Here is a 19,716-nt window from a genome sequence, read left to right on the forward strand (position 1 = left end):
TTTCAAATAACTTATGTAGATACCCAGCCCTGAAGGCGAAAGCATACTTTTCATTTCTTTTCTTTTTTTTTTCCATAGTAAGCTCCACACCCAATGTAGGGCTAGAGCTCATTATACTGAGATCAAGAATCACATGTTCTACTGACTAAACCAGCCAAAAGCCTCCATAGCTCTCTGTATCTTAAGTGTGGGTTCTACGTAGTGAATTCCTTCCAAAGAACAAAATATGAAAAGGGAGGGGGGTACTGGAAATAACTTAACAGTGAGAAAACTGGACCAACACTTCCTCAGCCAGGTGGTCACGGTTAAAAATCAGCGGGGATAAGTCTTGATAGTACGTACACTTTACCTCTGTGATCATCTTCTCAAGAACTTTTGACCCCAGTCTAATGAGAAAAAAACATAAGACAAACCCAACTGAGGGACATACATGGTCACTACTCCTTAAAATCATCAAGGTTATTAAAAACAAGGAAAGTCTAAGAAACTGTCACAGCTAAGAGGAGCCTAAAGAGACATGACTAAAAGTGATATGGTAATCTGGAAGGGATTCCAGAACATGAAAGTGGACGTTAGCTAAAAACTAAAAACATCTTGAATAATATATAGTTAATAATAATATAATCATTTGTTTTATTAGTTGTGACATAGATGCCACACCATAATGTAAGATGTTAATAACAAGGGAAACTGGTCTTGTTACAGGGTTTATGGGAAGTCTCTGTACCATCTTCACAACTTTTTGTAAATCTAAAACTGTTCTAAAAATAGACTTTATTTTAAAAAGGCCACATATTGCACGATTCCATTTATGTAACATTCTTGAAATAAGAAAATTGTCGAGATGGAGCACACATTAGTGGTTGCCAGGGATTAGGATGGTGAGGGAAGGAGTGGTTAGCAGAGGAAAATCTTTGCGGTGATGGTGGTACTGACTGATCGTGGGGGTGGTTATTCAGGGCTGTACATGTGACAAAACTGCAGAGATCTGTGTGCTCGCACACAAGCACACATGAGTTCATGCATAGCTGGTAAAATCTGAATGAGCTCTGCTAATTGCGCTAATGTCAATTTCTTGGCTTTGTTATTGAACTGTGGCTACATAGCATGTTCACATCTGGTGAGGGGAGGGTTGCACCGGACGTATTCCTGAGCATCCTGCCCTGAATTTAAAATTCTTTCCAAATGAAAGTTTCAAAAGTCTTTGGCATATTGGAGACCTTCTGAGACATCAGACATCTACTAGCTTAGCAAATTATATTCATGGGGAAGTGACTCTGAAACCACCTGACACATTTGCACAAAGCTGTTGTCTGGTATATTAGTCAGGGCTCTGCACAGGAGGAATAGAACCGATAGGAGATTATCTTTATATATAGACCCAGGGAGAGAGAGAGAGATTGATTTATTATAGGAATTGGCTTACATGGTAATGGAGGCAGGGGAGTTCCACAGTCTGCCGTCTGCAAGGTGGAGGCCCAGGAGAGCCAGCGGTGTAAAGCAGTCCACATTCGCAGGCCTGAAAACCAGGGGAGCTAATGGTGTGAATCCTCATCCTCTGATGGCAGAAGATGTGCTCTGCGGTGTTCATCTCAGCAGTGAGGCAGGAAAAAAAGAGGTGAATTCCCCCTTCCTCCTCCTCCTCCTCCTCCTGTTCTATTCAGACCCTGGAGGCACCGGATGAGGCCCAGTCACACCTGGGAGGGCCATCTACTTAACTCAGTTGACTGATTCAAACTCTAATCTCACCTGAAAACACCCTTGCAGACACACTCGGAAGCAATGTTTCATCTAGGCATCCTGTGGCCAGTCAAGCTGACACACAAAATTAACTATCACACCTGGTTTCACTGTGTTCTTGCAATTGTTTAGTTTGGGGATGGATTTAGGGTCTTCTGGAGTACAGGGTCTTGGGGGTCTCAGAAGGGCAGCATAGATAGTCTGAAAAGAAGCTGTTACAGAGATCATGTCTACCTTCCAGAGATACACAGAGCTCGAATTTCTTCTTAAGCTTTTGTTTTCACAAAATCACTTTTGTGAGAATGAGAAAAAGATGCCGATCTGGGGTGCAGATGCCACACCAAGGGTGCACAGCTTGACAAGGAATGTGCAGGATAATTTCAGCCCCCACTTCCTTTCTCAGCCAGGCCTGCTTTTGCAGGGAACAACCTGCCCTACCTGACATGCAGCCCTGGCTGAGGATTATACTCTGTCACATGCGATACTAAGAACAATAACCCAAAGAACGGTTTTAGAGTTTGTGGGTTGTGGCCATGAGACTTCCCAGAGGAGGTGGGGTTTGAATTGAACTTTAAAGACAAGGAAAGAGATGACTCACTGGCTTCTACTCCTGAAGTCAACACTACACTGTATGTTGGGGCGCCTGGGTGGCTCAGTCGGTTGAGCGTCTGACCTTGGCTCATGTCATGACCTCACAGTTCCCGAGTTCGAGCCCAGCATCTGGCTCTGTGCTGTCAGCTCAGACCCTGGAGCCTGCTTTGGATTCTGTCTCCATCTCTCTCTGCTCCTCTCCTGCTTACTCTCTCTTTCTCAAAAATAAATAAACATTAAAAAAATTTTAAAAAGACTACATGGTATGTTAACTAACTTGAACTTAAATAAAAAAATAAAAATAAATAAAAAGTTGAGAAGTTGGACAGGCAGAGTCTGGGAGCAGGAAGTTCACGATCTGGATTTGCTTAAATAAAGCTCAGCAAAAACTTGTCTTCCTTGCTCATCCTTACATTTTTGGTGCTTGGCAATGTGTAAAGGGAAGGAATTATGGAAGAAAGGAAGAAAAAACATGATTATATGTGCTCATGATTCTACTTTTTCACTAATTTCTTCCATACCCTCATGCCCTTCAGATTAGGATAGGATAGATTATGTTGAGGTGACAACCCCAATATGTCATTGGCTTTACACAATGGTGGGGGGTAAAGATGGAAAGTAAAGGTGGGAGCTGTTTGGAAGGCACAAAATGATAGCATTGGAGACTTTAGACTTGGAAGGCACTGCAGATGTCCTTAAGAGTGTAACCTCCCATTTTGAGAGTAAGCAAGTAAAATGACAATATGCTTGCACCTGGGCATAAAATTCCTTAGTGACCAACCAGAAATACATCCCAGGTCTCTTGACTCTTGTGTTACTGCTCTATTCACTAAAAATGGGAGAATTACATTTTAAAATATCAAGCTTAATAATGAAAGAATATGTGTGGTTTCTAACTCTTTTGAGGTTTTACTATTTCTAATTGGTTACTTTCCAATTTTAGCATATATAAATGTCAGTTACACTTTGGAACTAGTCTTCTCTTCAATTATGTAAACAAAAGCCCTTCTGACACTTTAAGGAAGTGTACTGCCACCACTGTCTAACAATTAAAACCCCAGATATGGGCTTTTTCCATAAAAGTGAAAGCATTAGTAGTAACAATGGAGGTACACACCATTGTCTGAATCCTTCCCAATCCCATTCACACCCAGTCATTATCTCATATGACCTATAAAGAGCCTTCTATGACCTTGGGCAAATCCTTTAGCTTTTCATATCTCATTGTCCTCACTCTGAATCACGTGTGTGACAGGTTAAAATTTTCGAAGTCGTAAATGATTTCCAATATCCCCGCTCTGCTTACTGGTGTCCTTCCCCATACAGGCAGCTAGGCTGGTTTGTGCTCATTCCCTCAGGGCATGTATCTGACAGCAGAAAGCAAAGGGGGGAAAAAATTAAAAACGCTTTTTTTTCCCTGGCTTTTCAGCTTCAAATGCCTAGAAACTAGGGAAGTAGAAAGAACTTGGGGCACAGAGAAACAATTTGGAAGGAAGTTGGAGCAAAGTTTTCATAGCGACCCTTCGTTCCTTTCCCTCTAGATTCGAAAAGGGATTGTTAGTTTTGTAACTCAGGTTCTGCTATGCTGGTAGAATGGGGGCTTAAAAATTAATAATGTTGAGCTGCAGAGAAATTTAAAAATATATATTCCTTCCACCCATCTATTTGTAGACTGAGATTCATACCAGCCCCATGTGTGAACACATCTGGCTTTCCCAAGAATCATTGTCAGCACATTGCTACTCTGTGGGCTGATTAAAACCCCCGAAAAGATGGGCCAATCCATTCCAAGGCAACTGCTTTGTCCCTGCTGGTGGGAAGAGATTAGGGGCACTCTGGGAAGTCATTGCTGATTTCAGAAATGCCACCGGTCTAATGAACCTGAGTTAGAAAGAGGACTATATAATGCTGTAAATTTTCCCGGTTCGGTGCAAGATAGTTGGCAGTGAGGGAAAAGAGGACAAATTCTACTTCGTTAGAAGTGCTGACTAAATTCTCTAAGTCTCAGGAGGCTACCTAAAGCGCTAGTGCTCTGACCATCCTGAGGCTTCCCTAATAATCTACTCCTGAAGACTTCCATTCATTCCACCAGACTTCCGTTATTCCACTGTGGGTGCTCCCAATACCGAAAGTCCTAATAAATGTCACGGCAGGACAGATTGGTAGTTAGGGATGAGAGCTGCTCCTGACATTTCCTACATACCTGGTTGGATTTTGAAAGAAGTACCTCAAAGATTACATAAAGAAAGAGAGTGAAAATAAATAAATGTATGTATGTTTACACATTCTCAACATACAATGTGCAAATTATACTTTAAAAGGGCTTTATAAACCAACTTGACTCTAAAAGCAAAATTGGAACAGAGTGGGAAGAGAAGAAAGTGCCAGTGTGGGGGCTCCTTCCTCCTTTGGAGGCCCCATCACTCTTACCACTTGCCACATTCCACTTAGAACTGCTAGTTCATTTTTCAAATACAGGCCTTATATGGTCCTTCAGAGCAAGGACTTACTCCTGGCCCTTGTCCTCGGGGTCTTGTTCAGACTGGTAGACTTTGGCTAGGTGATCCATAACTGTCTGTGGTTGATTAGGTGCCCTTTCCTATCTCTCAAAACTTTAAATCCAGCTGGGGATCTATCCTTGAGATATCTGACATCATGGGATATTTAGTAAGAAAGCTTAATCCCCATCCATAATTTTCTAAAAATTTAGGACAGGATGCATCTCCAACATTATCCAACATACTTTGATTGCTTTCAGCAGAGGTCTGACTGGTTCTTTGAATCTAGCCCTTGGCTTTACATCCAGGTGTAATATATTCTGAATAGTAACCCAGTAAATCAGATTCAAATCTTGTCCAAAATGTACTTCCCAGATTCCTACCAAAGGCAGAAGTTTGGTTAGAATTTTCTCAATGATTCTATATCCAGTTGGTGTGAGCAAAGACCCCCCAAATACTATTAAAGTCCTTAGTGATGTGAACCAGATGGAAAATAAAACAAAAGAATTCACAACTCATGTTAGACTGAATTGAATGTCTTTAATTTCACACAATGAATAACATATGAATAGGATTAACTTTTTTTTTTTAATAGTTAAGTGCTCTATACTGTGCTAACCTGATCTGGTAGCGAAAAAGACTGAGCTTTCTTTTAGAAAAAATGTTTAAAACCCAACATCTAAGACCATGGAGGAGCATGACAGTAAAGCATGCCAGATGTATCTACGCCTCAAATAACAGCAAGTCCGTGTTCATTTTAAATGTACAAAAATGCTTTATGAATAAAAACTGTTACAAAAAGAACATTTCAAACAATGTACAATTTTCTTGCCTCTATATTCAATAAAATACAAATACATTTTTTGTTCTAAAATATGTTTACATACAATCAAAGTAGAACATGCAAATTACACTTTAAAAAAGGCTTTTAAAAACCACTTATGAATACAAACTAAAAATTAGCCAGCACGACTTGTAAGACAATCTTGTGCCCCATTTTTTCTTTTGAAATATATATATACATATTTAACACATCATGTGCATTTATTATTATTTAAGAAATAGATTTTTTAAAAAAGGAAGAAAAAGAAAGACACCAACCTAGGTTGGAACTGCCCTTCTGTGTTGACCAGTGGCAGCTCTTTTCAATTTTCCCCCCCTTTAGTGTTTATTATACCTGGGGAAGTGGGCAATAGATATCCAGGAAGTTTCTTCCTTGGTTGATATGTGCTTCTAAGACTGTTCCCCAAATGACTGAGTCCCACTGGAAGGAAGACTCATTAGTGGGGCAAATTCTCCAAGAAACAAGAGGCAGAGGGAGCCTTGTATTGTGGAAAGAAACTTTAAAAAACACCAAGAAAATGCTACGGTATATTACAGTTCGAGTTTCTAGGCACTGTGATGACATTATCTGTAAGCTCTGGCATTTGGACCATTGTGATACTATAGGGTAGTGTTGAGAATAATGTCTATATTTATCTACTTTTACATAATGAGAAGGACTGAAAATCCTGCAATGTAACACTTAAATGGCTTTTGAGGCATTTCGGCTTCTGCCACCCCGTCTCTCTCCATGCTACAGTTGGCATTTAAAGGCTTTGGAAATATATGTATAGACTTTAGACAGTTCCCAGGTAAATCTTCCTAGTGGTAGGGAAAAAATATTCTCCAAAAACTCATTATCTGAATATTGTTGGGTAATAAGCTGTAGGAGTGGGATTTTCTACTAAAGTACTAAAACCAAATCCTTTATGACCTGCATGTAGTACATCACCTTATACTATAATTCTGTCACCACTTGCTTATCATATTTATAGAGCCAGCAATGTGCAGAACACAAATTCCAACTGCTATCCAACATGGCCTCCCACTCCGGACAGCAGCCAAGTTAACATGCTAATCCTCTGTCAGCCCTTAGTCACCTACTCTGGGCTGTCAGTGGCTGTTGAGTCCCGGTCCTGCCAAGTCACAAACCAGCTCCTGACATGTTCTCCTTTCTTTTGACCTGTCTTCCTTGGGATGTAGCCAGAGCTATGCTATAGAGGAAGTTAAACTTCTCTATCTTTCATATGAGATGAGGGCTCCTCCGCCACTTAGGAAGGTGGATCAGAGACCCATCAACACCTTCAAGGCGGCTTTTAGATCTCAATTTCATCCTTTGCTCACCTCTAATCAGATTCCCTATAAATGGGTTCATGCCTGCTTGCTGAAGAAAGTATTCCATAAAAACAAAAACAAAGACGCAAGAGATTTCTTTATGAAATAATTGGCAGAGGTGTTTATGGAGTCCCATGCATCCCAAATGACATCTTCTCTAAATAAAAATGCAGCCTCCAGAAGGCAGTGTTGGCTGGCTAGAGACTCCTCAGTCCAGGTCAGGATTGCTGGGTTCTCATCCTGGGTTCTGCAATGAGGTGAAACTAGACTAGCCCAGTGTTGAGCCAGGACAGGAGACGAGAGACTAATGGAAAGGGTCATTAGAAAATAAGGAAATGGTTGTACCAATGAGATGAGTTAAGTTAATGGAAAGTATAAGAGGAAAAAAAAAAAAAAAACGTAACGTAACACTGAAGAGGGAGCTGGGCAGGGGAGAGAGGAAGCTGTATGGTGTCAGGACTAGCTTCCACCTTCCAATGGCTATTTAGCATGTCTCAGTTTGGGACCTCGGTGGTTTTCTAATCTACTCTTAGGGTCATAAATGTAGGGGATTTGCATTGAACTCACATGACAACTATAGAACTAAATTTATGTATAAGTTACAACCCTGCTATATCCCTCCTGGAATACCTTACACTGGTTTGGAAATTCTAATGTATAAGTTATTTGACATTTCTCTCCAACTAGAAGTTAATGTCAATTAGAGTTTGGGTCCTTCCTTAAGAAGCTTAGAGAGTGCCAGCTCATTCTCTTCTGCAGGAAGACTGAGTCTACTCACAGACCTGGTTGGGGAAATGGTACAACACCAGAAGGAAGAAGGGCAAAAGAAAGGATGAAGGAAATGATTTTCAAAGTCCTGCAGGAGAGAAACCCCTTTATGGTTTAATTGGAATGAAAATGGTTGCTCTTTCATAGCCATAGTGGGGTGAATGGGGCTAATTTAAATCTTCCTCTCCGGTGACTTTGGAACCACTCAGACATGGCTTGGGAATGACAAATTGAAAGTGGCTGGTTTGATTTTGCTGTTCAACTTCTGTGAAATGCCAAAGGTCCACCTAGGTCACAAATGGAGTATCTATGATATAAGCTCTAAAGTACAGGAGAATGCATTCCTTTAAACTTACATATTGCTAGGATTAAATGTGACTGACCTAGTGGGTAGCAAATGATGTTAAGTCCAAGGTGACAGTGCAGAATAGGATGATTCTGGGTAATTTCAACCAACTGTTGATGCCATGACAGAACAGTGATGTTCGCAAGCATATTAACTTGGGATTTTTAAATTTACTCCCATAGATACTCCATCCCTTATTCTCCTGTGTTCCCAACAAAAATCCATCTCACTCTAAGGAAATAGTGTTGTGTTTTGAAGTGATAATACAATTTCCAGCCAGTCCCAACTTCCTGTAAAGAAACTTAATTTGGACGTAAACCAGATATTCTAATTCCCATTAGAAAATTGAATTCTGTCTCTCAGTGTCTCTCTTTTTATAATCTACCATGCCAGGTGTTTGATGTCTGGGGAAGGTAAGGGGAGGAGGAAGGGAGGAAATTGAAAATACTTATTTGAAATTTCCACATCTGACTTTTAGAAAACATCTACGGCAATGGAATAACTTCATATTCATTCTGAATCTTCTTAACATGTTTTACTTGAGCTGTGGAAATGGGTGATAGAGATGGAATATCTGTCCACGCTAAACCAATGGCTAGAGTACAACTTGGATGAGAAATGTACAGTTGAAATTGACCATTTAAAAGACGATTTGTCACACACAGTTTGCATCCATGCAGACTGATAGATTTATAATTACAGTATGTACAAAAATGTTTTAGTTTATTAAGGCAACCACAATTTGGATACTTTGTCCAAGGTGGCTTGATACAATTGGAGTGGTGATACCCTTTGAGCATTTTCTTTTCTTTTCTTTTCTTTTTTTTTTTTTTTTCAGATAAGAACACTTACTCCCATTCGCTTTTAAGAAATAATTATCAAGAGATAATGGACTTATTCTATTGTCTTTTTGTTTCTTTTTTTTTTTTTTTCCAACAACCTATGATAGCTACTTGTATGAAAATTCACATACCAAGGCATTGCCAGACATTTGTCTTTCTGGTGGGTCTGGGGTTTCAATTTTTGGTGATTTGTCAGTTATTCCATTTGCTGTGGGTTATTAAAACCATTTTATTCTGCTTATTCTCTGCTGATATGTTTTAAGTATAAAAATAACCTGGTTGACACCCCGGCCAACATATCCTTGGCTGCTCTAAATCACTTATTAAAAAGGCTCTATCAATACTGAGTATCTGTTTCACAATGATTGGGATTCGAAGCCAAGTTCCTTGGGACAGCATGCCAAGGGTGGACGTTACAACACACATAAAGTTTACATTATTTAGGCGTGTACCAAGGAAAAGAAGGCAGCGAGTCAGTTAATGAGAAGGTATATGGAGTACAATGGGCAAAGGAAAGGTAGGAACAGACTATGCTAAGTATCAGTGTATGATATAGCAGAGGCACACAGAAGGATATGAAAGCATGTCTAAGGTTGCCTATCACTAGAATTCCACCTTCTGATGACGAATCCATCTGAGAAACTGTATGGTTAACGGAAAGATTCAGGTCACCTGAAGATGATGTTGGTGCCCCAAAGCCTAGCCAAGCTTGGAAAAACCAAAATAAAAGCAAAAACCAATTAAATGGAAATGGGTTACAACAAAGCCAGTTGAGAAATTTGCAGCTTTTCTCCCCTTGGAATGTTTCCTAATTGAGGGTGCTTCCCTTTCAATTTTCCTGGCCAGCAAATGCAATGGAATCAAAGGCGCACCTTGGATGCAGGAGGCCAGGTGGGGCTGCCAGAGAGCACCACCACCGGCTTTCTCCTCCTCGATGGGTCTTCTGCTCGCCTGCAAAGGATCTAGCCATACTGAAGTGCCGCTTGGTTTGGAACTGCTGTAAAGCACACAGACCAGCTTCTTTTGAAGGCGTCCCCCTGCTTCGCTTTCCCAAGAGCTACTGATGGCTCCACCCCATCATCTGGCGCCATTCTGCCTGCCCAGCTTCTGGAGAGAAGGGCATCGGTGTCCCTGCATCGTGGGATTCCACCCCCACCCCTGCTCACTGCACTTCCAAGTGTCAGTTCCCCAGCCCCAGGTTCAGACGCCCAGACCCACACTAGGGAAGGCCATCGCTCTCACTCCCTCGGGATTTCCTCTGCCTTTTGGCCTTCACCTCCTCGTCCTGGGGCAGGGGCTGCTGTGGGGGTGGCTGCTGCGGGGGCTGGGCAGGAGGTTGAGGTTTGTGTTTCCTCTTCCCTCCTCCTCGGGGGGTCTTGGGCAAGGGCGGGGGCGGGGGTGGCGGAGGCGGGGGCGGCGGCGGGAGGGGTGGGGGCGGTGGCGGGGGCAGGGGCGGCGCCTCCCGGGCCATGTGGATGACCGCCTCGATGGTGGCCATGATGGTGTCTTGGGTGGCTGCTGGCTCCAAGACGAGCGGGCTCAGACTCGGCTTCTGCCCCCTCTTGCTGGGAAGGTCAATGCATTTTTCCAGCACCGGCATTTGGTCTCTGGAGTCCTCATCGAATTGCATGGGCTGCTTTCTGGGACGCCCTCTTCTCTTCTTGACGAAGTTGTTGCCTGTCTTTGATTGTCTCTGCAGCCGCTTGGCCTTCAGGATCTTGTTCACATGATCCAGGTTCTTCTTCGTGGACAGGATCTTCGTGTAGTTGCACATCTTGCGCACCTCGCACTGGATGGCCTCGATCTCCCGCCGCTTGAATCGCTTCTTCAGGGAGGAGCTGGCTGCGGGAGGGGAAGAGAGAAGATTGAGCACCAGAGGCAAGCTGCCCTACACCCAGCAAGAGCATTGACAGCTGGCATTCTACTTGACCAGGAAGATTCTGGAGAAGCAATGTTATGTATGTGACCCAGTATTTACTTCTTTATGAAAAGTGAAAATAATAAAAATAAACATGGGTTGGCTATCTTATGTGCACACAGCATTTCTGTTTATACTATTTCAATGTTTACAGCAATTCTGTGGAATGGTCTTGTTCCCATTTTTAGAATTTAGAAACTGAGGTTCACACCATGTAGGAAGATCTACCCTGGGAGTGAATGTCAGAATCAATGTTCCCGTTACCTTTTCCTATTATAACTTTTATTTTTTATTTAGCCCCTTGACCTTTGATCTGATTCAATTTAGGATTAGGTTCTGCTTTCTCTTTTTGTAGAAAAAGTTGAATGAAAAAAGTGACAGTCCTTTATAACAAGCAATCTGGATCATTCATATGTACTATCAACTTCAAAACAGAGATGCCTTGACCTCATGGGGACTATGTATGTAAGTGTGCCTATTTATTTTTAACCCTCCTCTACCGACACAAGGGAGGATTATTTTCTGAGACACCATCTCTCTAATTCCCTCCCTTCACCCTGCTCGGCCAATATCCTAGACTTGTCAAGTTGCCTGATCGTGTCCAATTGACAAGTCCTTCTTAACCAATTCATTCTCTGGAAACCTCAAGGGAAATCAGCCAGGTGTTTCTGAATCATTTACACTCCCACTACTTGGCTGTGCGTTGTTTGCAAAGAGCTCTTTTCAAGTCCTGGTAGCCAGATGGACCTGTATTGTATGAGTCAAACCTCTAGTCTCCAGAAGTCTTGTACTACTAGCACTAAATAGCCTTCAGAATTGCTTTGTTTTGAAGTTTGGACACTGTAAAGTGTGAATGGCTTTAAGACATAGCAGATCTTTCCTCCTTTAGGTCATTCTTTCTCCCTGTGCTGTTCATGAGCAGGCATGCATGTATGTCCATGTGTACACACACACACAAACACACACACACACACACACGCTCAGGCACTCTACTCTGCTGCCTCATCTTCATACTGGCTCCTCCCTTTTTATGAACATAAGTGTGTCCTCACTTAGTTTTTTGCTGCCGTGATACACCCTAAATGCTCAACCCCAAAGATGCCTGTGGAGAAGATGCTGACCCTACTAAACATTACAGGACTATGTATTACAGTTTATGTATTTACAGCATGATTTCTTGTGTTATCCAGTGTTTTCTCAACTAGTGGAGAAGTGGAATAGATATCCTAAGGAAATAAGGAGGGGGAGGCACCAGGGTGGCTCAGTTGGTTGAACATCTGACTCTTGATTTTGGCTCAGGTCATGATCGCAGAGTCATAGGATCGAGCTCTGCACTGGACTCTGTGCTAAGCATGAAGCCTGCTTACGATTCTTTCTCCTTCTCCCTTTTCCCCTCTTCCCTGCTCATGCATACTCTCTCTTTCTTTCTCTTTCTCTAAAAAATAATAATTAAGGGAAATAAGGGGAAAATGCTGAAAACATGAATACCACTTTCGCTTATTCTTGGGCACTCCCACTTTATTCCTTTCCCTGCTTTACCCCATTTTTCTCTCATGCTGTGGCTGACACTGAACTCCAGGAGGGTTATTATTTGAAGTTATTTACACCAGTAGCTTTATGGAGTGGGAAGCTCTGAGTTCCATAGGACAGGTCAAAATGTTGCTGCTTTTGGCCCAAGGTCATTGTAAGACTTACTGAGCAATGAATAACTACTGAACAATCTTTAAAATAAGTTATAAAGATCAAAATAGAACAAAGCCAAAGTGAGCTTCTGAGTACAAAAATAAAATGTTTGTAGTTAGTGTCGTGAAAGAAAAGCGTTCCTCGATTTTGAGTTCTTAGATGCAGGGATCAATTTCTGTCCATCTTTATGTCCCTTACAGAGCATAGCATGGTGCCTTGTCCATGGACAGGATTTAAAAATTGTTTTTGGACTGATGAATCACACTAATCATTGCTGCCTTATAGTCACAGCCTTCTCTAAAAGAGTTCTAGTTTGGATTTCTAAAGCATCCACTCTAAAATCGGGCAGTAAGAGCTAGCAGGCATCCATGTCCAAGCCAGTTGATCTATCTTGTCCACATAGTTTATGAGTAAATGAGAAGAAGGCAGAAATACTACACAAAACCTTTGGCATTATTCCAAATACAATTTTCATGTGAAGTTTACCCTTTCTTTATATCATCTTTGGGGGAAGAAAATGCTGTGTAGTATATAACACAGCATATAGGTAGAAAGTAAAACACTTAGGAAATTAGTTGGCAGTATTTGAGTAAAGATTGACTGGAAAACTCCATGAACTGCAGGTCATTTGGAAGAAATTACAAGCATTAGTTTGTTTCTCTCAGTGTTTTCTTTTTAGCATAAAGTGCCAAAAAAACCAAACAATAAAACAAAAAAGAAACCTAGTAGATAATACCATACTCAATAGTTTGTTGTATGCTGCATAATATTTTATTAAGCCCTTGCACTGTGCTCGCTTCGGCAGCACATATACTATTAAGCCCTTGCACTGAAAAATGATTATGAAATAAGTTAATTCTGAGTCGTGTAAACATACCTTTACTAAAAATATCATAACCAATTCCTTTGCACCCACTGTTCACATTTGATAAATGTTAACTTTTGCCATATATACATTATTTTTTTAATGTTTATTTATTTTTGAGACAGAGGAAGACAGAGTGCGAGCAGGGAGAGGCAGAGAGAGGGAGTCACAGAATCTGAAGCAGGCTCCAGGCTCTGAGCTGTCAGCACAGAGCCCAACGGGGGGCTTGAACTCACAAACCGTTAGATCATGACCTGAGCCAAAGTTGGACATTTAACTGACTGAGCCAGCCAGGTGCCCCTATACATTATTTAAAAAAATTTTTAACAGGTTATTTATTTTTGAGAGACAGAGAGACAGAGCACAACCCAGGGAGGGGCAGAGAGAGGGGGGGAGACACAGACTTAGAAGCAGGCTCCAGGCTCTGAGCTGTCAACACAGACCCGTGCAGGACCCAAACTCATGAACTGTGAGATCATGACCTAAGCCGAAGTCAGACACTGAGCCACCCAGGTGCCCCTATACATTATTTTTTTTTAAGAAAGAAAATATTATAGATTCAGCTAAGTCAGGCCCCCTCTCAATTCCATTCCAGTCCCTTCCCTTTCCATACTTGAATTTATATTTTTACTGTATATGCATGAACCCATGTTAGTAAAAATTACAGGACTGAAACTACCTAATGTTGGTGGTACTGTAAGGAAGTGGGGACCCTTGTACACTGTTGGTGGGAGTATAAACTCAACTAATCATATTGGCGAGCAGCTGGGCACTGACCACTAATACTGAAGATGGGCATGCTCAAATGCCCCAGAGAATCTGTGTTCAGGCTGCCTCCTTTACTTATCTGTAGCAGGAGGCCAAGGATGTGCAAGGATGTTTCCTGAAGCTCAGAAGACTGAAAACAGTCTAAATGTTAAAAGGATAATCAGTCCATTGTGATACTTTCAAACAATAGAATATTATAGATCTGTTGAAAGGAATAAGCTACATATATCAACATGGTTAAATCTAAAAAAACAAGTTGAATAACAGAAGTGAATACAAGTACTTGTAAATATATCATGTGAAAAAAGTTTAAAAACACACAGATCCCTTGAATTTTTATTTCATTTTCAGTGTGCAGATGTGGAGGTTTAAAGTGACAACAATGCAGAAGCTCAATTGTAAGCTAACGATTGGGCGGATGAGATTTCACTCTCCAAAGCTACCTCATGGCACTTTAGTAAGCTTCCAGAGGAGTGCTGTCCAGCACAGTTTTCTGCTATGCTGGAAATGTTCTATATCTGTGCTGTCCCATTTGGTTGTCCTTAGCCACATGTGGCTACTAAGCACTGAAATGTGGCTAGTGTGATTGAGAGACTACAATTTTAATTTGACTTCAATTTAGATAGCTCCATGTGGCTGGTGGCTTCTGTAGTGGGCAGCTCAGCTCTAGTCCTAACCACCATGAAATACAGGGGGGGATACTGGTTCATTCAGCAAAACACAGACTGTGGGAAACTCTGAGCAAAGCACCTGGTGCCTTTGACAAATACGATGCAAGGAGAGAAAGGCAGGGGAGGGAGTGGGACTGTAAATTAAGAGACTTAACAGATAAAATGACCATATTTTGCTGCCAGTTTAAACAAACTGTCAAAAGAGATCTTATTTCATGAATTCATGGAAATTTGAATAGTGTCTGGGCATTGCATGAATATTACTTAATTTCTGTTTATTTTCTTAGGTGTGATAACTGCATTATGACAATTTTTTAAAGTACCAAGCTTTTAGAAATATTTGCTATTTTTTTTTTTAAGTAGGCTTCACACCCAGCATGCAACTCACCACAGGGCTTGAACTCACTACCCTGAGATCAAGACTTCAGCTGAGATCAAGAGTAGGATGTCCAACCAACTGAGCCACCCCAGGACCCCTAAAATATTTATAGATGATATTATCACATGATATCATCTGGAATTGGCTTCAAAATAATGAGTAAGGGAGGAGGTAAGTAGAAGTACTGATGAAATAAGATTGACTCTGAGTTAATATTGTTGAAGCTGAGTGATGTGTACACAGCAGTTTATTATGCTATTCTGCCCACTTTGGCATATAGTTGATAATACCATAATACCTGGTTAAAAACATATACATGGCAAGTGGTAATAAAACGTCTTTCTTTGAATCTTAGGAATATAGGGTGCTCTGGTTTTTCACCCTTTTGGGCTCTGTCACCAAAATAATTTTTGAAAGATAACAAATGTCCTCAGCAAAAGCCATGTATCATATCCCTAGAAAATTCCTGCTGCTAGCTACCCTCCTGGCTTAATGGGCTGGGAGAATGAATAAGTGCTCTGGCTTTTATGCTGTGACCAACCTAATAAACATATCAGGGCCCAATCTCCATTGATGTCATCAGGTGTTAAGACTTAAGATCCCTTCTTTCTTACCTTGTAAACTTTGGAGGTAGGGGGAGGTTTCCACATCTACTGGACATCTGAATTTTATTTTGCCCATATATATAATCCAAATATTTCAGTTCAGGTTTGCAATCCCTGCATAGGAACTATAGCAGAGAGAAGAGCAGTGGGAAGGACTTTGCAGGGGCAGCTAGAAACCAATCTGAACGAGGACAAACCTCTTAGCTTCTCTGGATCTCTCTTTCTTCATCTGTTACATTGGGCAGTTAGACTAGATGCTCTCAAAATTCTCTTCTAAAGATTGCTGTAATTCTTTCCTGTTCTCATTATCAATTGCCTTCCCAAATGTGAGGTGGCTTTCTACAACATTTATTCCATCTAATGATTTTGAAATCCTAGTGGTGGTGGAGTGGGGGAGGACTTTGGACTTGGCAGGATTTGATATTCACAAATCTTTCTCCTTATTGCTTATGATTTCATTGTCCCTCTAAATGTTTTCAGATTTTTCTCTCTTCAAATTGTTTCATTATTGGACAGTAATTTCTGGGCTCTTGCAACAAAGATTGATTCCATATTTGCTCTCCTTCTTATAATGGGGCCTATCTTGCCTGTTCTTTGTTAGTTTTAAAAAATAATTATGAGTGGCCAAGGCACAATGAAAATTCATGTCTTCATAACTGCAAAGCAAATCATCTTTTAGACCTTTCTCTGTATTCAAAATCATCATGCAAATGGTTGACTTGGTTTTGGGCCCAGATGTAGCTTTTCTGTCTTTTTGTTCCCATTATCAGAGGATTGGCTCATCAGCATTTGTTGATTTGGTCACGTCTTATATGATAATCAAAGACTGGACTTAGCACTGTGCTTTGCACACTGACTTTGCAGATGTAGGATAGGCACTGTGAGCAAGATCAAGGCTAACAAGGCTTAGTTTTATGGAAGGCTCCTCCAAAATAGGTGCTAATGATTTAGAGATGATACTTTGTCCATGTGCAAGACACATCCTCATTTAACAAGAACGTTTTGGGTGTGTCAGAGAGGGAAGCAAATTCATCTTTGGATTCATTAGAATTTTTCTTACTGTTGAAATATCCCTATGGGGAGGGAGGTAATACTCAGGGGTGGGGGGAACTGTTGAACTGCCTGGAGTTGCCTTCCAGCATGGAAAGGGCTAGAACACTCCCTCAATCAGGGCAGACAGCTGCAGTATGAATTCCATTGTATGGTGATCCAAGTTAAGATCCTTCGAAGGCAAAAGCTATGTCATTTCTTTGTACTCCCAGAGTCCCCAGTCCTGGCTCATTCACACAGTAGCACATGGATCTGGTATATAGTACATGGTTAGCAAATACAAGCTCAAAGGAATTCACTTGTTTAATGTTCTCCCATGAAATTGTGCCTTTTTTTTTTTCTTTTTCTTTTTTTTTTTTTTTTTTTTGGTACTTTGTACTTAGCTCAGTAATGATCTCTTGTTTTCCTAATGCAGCCTTTTATTTTTTTAATAGGATGTACGAAGCAACTTGCCCTGGCATGCAAACATTCTTCCTTTTTCCCTAGAATTTAAATTAACCTTATAGGATCCTGGCCTTAGAGGCTCTTTTAAAAAAAAAGTTGGCAAGGCAGGGCACATCTGAGTTGCTGTTGGTCATCAGCATAAGTGCTATAGTACTGCTTTACAATTTCAAAGTTGTAATTTAGAATTAAGGGTTAGCAGATGTGGGAGATTTGTCATGATATAAAGGTGCCTCCATTCTATTTTTAAAGTCATAATACAGTTCTTTGAAAATACATTCTTTGAAAATGTGACTGGCTTGTGTGAGGCATAAAGTACCTGCCTGATTCTTTCAGGGCAGCCTCCACTTAGGGGTTTAAGGTAAAGCAACATCCTATCTTGGCTGCAAAGCCTTGGTGGCAGGGATATGGGGATCCTGGGTTTACTTTGCTCTTATTTCTCATTCTCCCCGGGGCAAATGAAGGTTGGAGGCAAAGTGGGCCCCTGGCTGATGGAGAAATGAAGCAATGCAGTGTACATGTTCACAAGGGGAGTTCTGAAGCGGCAAGGGCCACCAGGGTGCCTTTCCTAGATTTTCTGGGAGACGTTATGGCTTTAGGGATCCAGGAAACTTATCTCACACCATCCTGCTGCCTCTGCAACTCTGCCTACATCACTCATGGCGTCTATGCCTCTCCAGCTCTGATCACCTCTTAACTCATTTATTTATATTACTTATATTTGATCTAAAAATAAGAACTAAGTTAAGCATTCTAATGCTTAACATTTGGGGCAACTGTGATGTCCTTATTTGGGCTGTACATCAGATGTGCCACTTGTCACCACTGGGAAGGAGGACCTAGGAGAAGGGGGAGAGGTCATGTTCATTTGAGGGGGTTGACGGGCATCTCATCAGTTTCTTATTTTGGGATTGTCATGCCCTATATTCAAAATGTTACAATAGGTCAGCCCTTATGGTTCATTTTAGAAAATTAAGATCCTTGAAAAGAAAAAAAAATAAAAATACTTAGTCATAAGATCAGGAATATCCATGAAATATGTCACATGCCATGCAGAGTTTTATTGACTTCTCTTAGCAAAAAAGAGTTGCCATTTTCAGAGATGAATTTTGGCAATTTCTTGTATAAAAAGACAAGGATTCGAAACGTTCTCACCTTTGCTGTGTTGTCAATGGGCTGTCAGTGAAAAATACAAACAACAACTTAATGTCTCTTTAGGGTAAAATGGAAATAATTTAACCACTTTTAGGAAGAAACTCATGCTTGAGACAGCATTTTTGACAACTGATTGAGAATGTTTCCATTGTTTGGCAATTTTGTTATTGAAATCAATACATTCTAACCTATAAAATTCCTTAAATCTGCAAACTAAAAAATCTTGTAAATAGAGTTAACTTCCAAATGAAGAGTTTCAGAGATTTAAACTCATGAAACAATGCAATGCCTTTTGATATGCAAGACCATATGATTGTTAAGGTTGTTGGTTAAACAACCTTTGCTTAACTGGTGGATGGGACTGAAAAAAAAATAGTACATAAAACCTTGGAATGTGAGTAACCTGTTTTGGGAGTGTTCACAAGACAAGCAAACATTTCTAATACATTTTAACTTTATAAACAAGTGATGTCTTGCAATATGAGTAGTACAACGTGAGGGTGAATGTCACATGATCACAACTGAGCCAAAGGTTCTTGAAATTTGCTTTGATCTACAAGTACTTTGGATTACAAGCATGTTTCCGGGACAAATTATGCTCACAAACCAAGGTTTCATATGCTCACAAAAACAAGGTTTTACTGTATTCTGATTTAAGTAAAATGATGCACTCTCTCCTTTCGGATGTATGTTTATGTGAAACAGCCTTTCAAACAACAACATCTACTAACAAGTATTGAAACAAACTAACTTTGAAATCAGAGCTTCAAATTGCTTTATCACAAGTGTAAAAAAAACCCATAAGGTTTTCAAAAAGAAGTATCCAAACTCATTCAGTTGGCCTTTCTAAAACATTATTAGAAATACTAAAATGAATGTAAAATTTTGATGACAGTGAAAATATTTTTGTTTCATTAATATACAAAGTTAAATGAAATTTAAAATTGTTTTAACAGTATGATTTCAGATTTAGCTCAACCTTTCAAAGTTTGTATTTAAAACTTTTTAAATGTTTATTTTTGAGAGAGACAGAGACAGAGTGTGAGTGGGGAAGGGGTACAGAGAGAGGGAGACACAGAATCTGATGCAGGCTCCAAGCTCTGAGCTGTCAGCACAACTCACTAACTGTGAGATCATGACATGAGCCGAAGTTGGACCTTAATTGACTGAGCCACACAGGAGCCCCCAAATCCATATTTTAAAAGGTGAGTGTATATATTTTCAATATGTGTTTACATG

The 19,716-nt window shown here is 40.6% G+C and overlaps 1 protein-coding gene across 1 annotated transcript in view; it reads right to left on the bottom strand.

Annotated features, from left to right (window-relative positions):
- Window positions 1–7,373: 7,373 nt before the first annotated feature.
- SETBP1 (SET binding protein 1) overlaps window positions 7,374–19,716 on the bottom strand; it is a 194,268-nt gene continuing 181,925 nt past the window's right edge. The window contains exon 6 of the mRNA XM_039228833.1: window positions 7,374–10,784. Within this exon, the coding sequence (XP_039084764.1) occupies window positions 10,162–10,784 (623 nt within the window). The 3' untranslated portion in view covers window positions 7,374–10,161. The remainder of the gene's footprint in view (window positions 10,785–19,716) is intronic.

The sequence above is a fragment of the Hyaena hyaena genome, unplaced genomic scaffold, assembly GCF_003009895.1.
Source record: "Hyaena hyaena isolate Hyena2069 unplaced genomic scaffold, ASM300989v1 scaffold_33, whole genome shotgun sequence".
In the NCBI taxonomy this organism is placed as follows: domain Eukaryota; kingdom Metazoa; phylum Chordata; class Mammalia; order Carnivora; family Hyaenidae; genus Hyaena; species Hyaena hyaena.